The sequence below is a fragment of the Sipha flava genome, unplaced genomic scaffold, assembly GCF_003268045.1.
Source record: "Sipha flava isolate LNK unplaced genomic scaffold, YSA_version1 76_pilon_pilon, whole genome shotgun sequence".
Classification (NCBI taxonomy): Eukaryota; Metazoa; Arthropoda; class Insecta; order Hemiptera; family Aphididae; genus Sipha; species Sipha flava.
Genome location: NW_020273616.1, coordinates 1,280,965 through 1,284,657, shown reverse-complemented (window position 1 = coordinate 1,284,657; position 3,693 = coordinate 1,280,965). Strand labels below are relative to the sequence as shown.

The window sequence follows — 3,693 nt, the reverse complement described above, 5'->3', positions numbered from 1 at the left end:
AAAAAAATAATAAATAAACGATGCACACTTGTGTATTGTTAGGTCTTCCTGTTATATAAGTGTGTAGCTTAATTATAGTTTAATTGTAGTTTAAGCTATAGAATTTTCAAAAAATCTTTAATATTATTGAGTATAAATGTACAAATACTGATTATTTACACTTTATATGATGGTACAGTAAAAATATCTTGATCAATTTTGATAAAAATAAATTCTGGCAGATCGGCGATCACTATTTCGGTTTCTCAGAAGAATGGAGATTATAACATTATTGTTTAATACATTGGGATTAATACTAAAATAGCCATTGATGACTTAATTTATTTTTTTCAAGCGATATAAAATTTATTGGATTTTTGGTTTTGATATATCTAATATTTTTTGTTAAACTATAAGTTTGTAAAAAAAAAAATTGTTTTCGTTAAATATATGAAATATGCATATAAAAGTTCTTAAACTTAAGAAAACCCTACGAATTCCTACAAAAAATTCAGAATTATGTAACAAAAATGTTTGCATTTGGAATCCGTGTACTATGGATCCAATTTTTATCGAACCAAAATTTCAATATGCGCTTTCTAAAAAAAAAATATGTAAAAGTCTAAAGTTCCTAGCCTTAGTAAAAGGTTTTACATTTATGTTATTGTTGTATTGGATAAAATATGATATATTTCAATACTGTTGTCGTACTTATGTCATTTTAGTAAAAAAAATTTGGACTTACATCATTGTTTCACCGGAGAAATTATATAATCTTGCAAATCGGTTCAAAGAGAATCAATCGAGTTTTATCATCCGTCTTAGATAAACGCTTAATATGTGCTTCAAAATCCAAATTATCGATTATTCTTGTTGATTATTTATTTTGAAGAAATAAAAAATGTGTCCGCTCGATTTTCAACTGTAATAAATATTGATACTATAATATACAATAACGCAACTGCTGATTCGTGTTGTATATTATTAATAATATTATAATGTTGAGTACATGATATTTTTACCAGATCGATCATAATACGATGGGTTGCTCGTGATGATAATAATAATAACAACGATGGAAGTTTCGCGTTGTGGAAAACGTTATCAGACGTCTCGCTTGAATACGTTTAAAATATTATGTCAGTGTTCGTTGTACTAGTGAAACAATATTTCACGACGTGATATTTAGAGCGAACAAATCACAAACGTACCGCGTAATGATTGCCTTGCAAAAATCCTTAACAGTTTCCAACGAATAACATAACGCTGACGCCGATTTAGACGTATGAATTCCGGCTTATCCGGTGTAGTATTCAAATGTTAGAATCTGTGAAGGGACTACAGATACCGTTCCCATTGGAGACAGGTTTATTCAGGGTTCGCTTTAGACAGGTTTCATTGTACATGTATATATTTTATTATACATTGCAAGCACCGCGTGCACCGACGTTTATGATGTATCGTACATGCACGCGTGGTACGTGTGGAATTCACAATCGCACGCTAACAGGTCTTCGGTGTCCGATGAGTTGTGCAAGTCGTTTACTGGCTAGTATTTTATTTTTATTTTTTTGAAAGCATTTGTCTCCAAGGATGGTTCGATTCGAATCTTCGGAATAGATAACGATAGTAATAACAATAATAATCATAATAATAATAATATTTTTTTCATGCCGAAGATAATAAGTTGTGCACATTATAGTAGTTGCATCAGCAACGATGTTGATCACAGAATAATAATATGATTGGGGGGGGGGGGGAGAGGGAACGACTTAAGTCTCGCGCCCGCGCGTGTGTGCGTTTTGTAACATTGTTGACGATTGTCACGACGTGTGTCAAAAATAAACACGTGCCGGAGAGACTATCTGTACAGCGATAATGTCTGCGTTAACTAAGTAACCGTAACCCGGCTTATATCGAATGCAACACGCTATCAATGTGTTAACACGTATTATACGACAATTTTTTATTAATTTTGTTCGTAAATATACAGTCTTGCTGAAAATATATTAATAAGGATTTAATTTTCTCGAATAAAATAAATAATTAATTGCATACGATGAAGATAATAGATTTTTTTCCCATGCATATAACTAGGAGAGTATTTAATTACGAAAATACGTAAATATGGAATACAATTATTTCAAATGAGGTTGTAAAATCCCGGTTAGACACTGGGGCTAACCGATGGTATTTTTCTGTGCAAATCATTGTTGTATAATCAATATTTAAGCGCGTGGCTTACCGCTAGAATCTTAAACATAAACCTACACTAGAACATTTTTAAACCCCGAGATAGTTCGGTTGATTGTTTAATGATTTCATACCTAGTACATTAGGAGGCACACGTTCATTTAGAAAAAAGGTTAAGGACAGATTTTTTTTATTGATTTATTTATTTTACTATTTTTGTTGCAGGTTTCAAATATATGTGATATACCATTAAAGCCGCTAAAATGTGGAACTCTATCACAGAGAACTATAACATCATAATGAACGAATATAGCGGTCAGTAGTTTTCACATATATTTATAATTAATTATTAAAAATTATCAATTTAATATTTATACTGCATCAATTAGTTTATTTTAATTGTTATGGAGTTTTGTTTTTATGAAAGTTTTAAAAATATATTAAAAAAAAAATTAGTTTTTTGAATTAAAAGATTTATTAAATTTTTTAATTGTTAAAAAATTTTATCTATTATAATCACACGTTTTTTATATTTTAAAAATAGGTCATAAAATGAAATAATTATATTAATTTAAAGAATTTAATCTGACTAAAACGTTAATTTCTCTAAATTAACAATTAATAATTAGTGTTCAAACAATAATATTAAAACATTTTGTTAAAGAAAACCTAAATGATCCAAACTATATTTTGTAAACATAGGTAGATGTTGAATTAATAACACAATTTTCTATTGTAAAATATGTTTTATTTAATAACTGTACTGTCTGGTAGTGACAAAACAAATTATTTTCACGACATCAAATCATTTTTTTATTTTAAAAATTTCGAAAGCATTTTTTAATCTGCAACTCGATATAAAACCTGTATATTGTATAAAATAATATAATATTTATTATACTTCTGAGTATATAAGTTTTTTTATTTCACGGCCAATGGGAATAAGAGGATAAACTGGTTAATATCGTTTCCAGTCCCCGAGAGATATGAGATACGTATATGTAAAACTATTCTAATAAATTTGTAGAACTGACCTTGCGATTTGTTAGCACGTGACTAGTATTTTTGTAAATTATTGGCAAATAAATAGATACAATATTACGATTTAGTTAAAACGATAATATATTTTAATAGTTATGTCTTAAAATAATGAAAGTTAAATTATTAGACAAATTCGATATGTTAATGAATATGCATTCCGAAGGACGAGAAATAATTATTATTTTTAATTTTATGTTTTCAGACAAAAGGGTTAAAGACTGGTTCCTGATGAGTAGTCCATTACCTACGATAACTATATGTCTATCATATGCTTTTATAGTAAAAATATTGGGACCCTGGCTGATGAGAAACCGTAAACCCTTCCAGCTACGAAAAACTTTAATCTATTACAATTTATTTCAAGTTCTGTTCTCTACGTGGATCTTCTACGAAGCATGGGCTTCTGCATGGGGCAATGGTTACAGTTTACGGTGTGAACCCGTAGATTACTCAATGAGTCCATCTGCTATGAGGGCAAGT

General features: G+C 29.2%; 1 protein-coding gene across 1 annotated transcript in view; it reads left to right on the top strand.

The window, feature by feature from the left end:
• Positions 1-3,688, top strand: part of LOC112692821 (elongation of very long chain fatty acids protein AAEL008004-like) — a gene marked incomplete at its 3' end in the record, with an annotated part of 18,282 nt that extends 14,594 nt beyond the window's left edge. Inside the window, 2 exon segments of the mRNA XM_025567618.1 lie at positions 2,398-2,487; positions 3,416-3,688. Coding sequence (XP_025423403.1) covers positions 2,436-2,487; positions 3,416-3,688 — 325 coding nt within the window.
• Between the last annotated feature and the right edge of the window lie 5 nt (positions 3,689-3,693).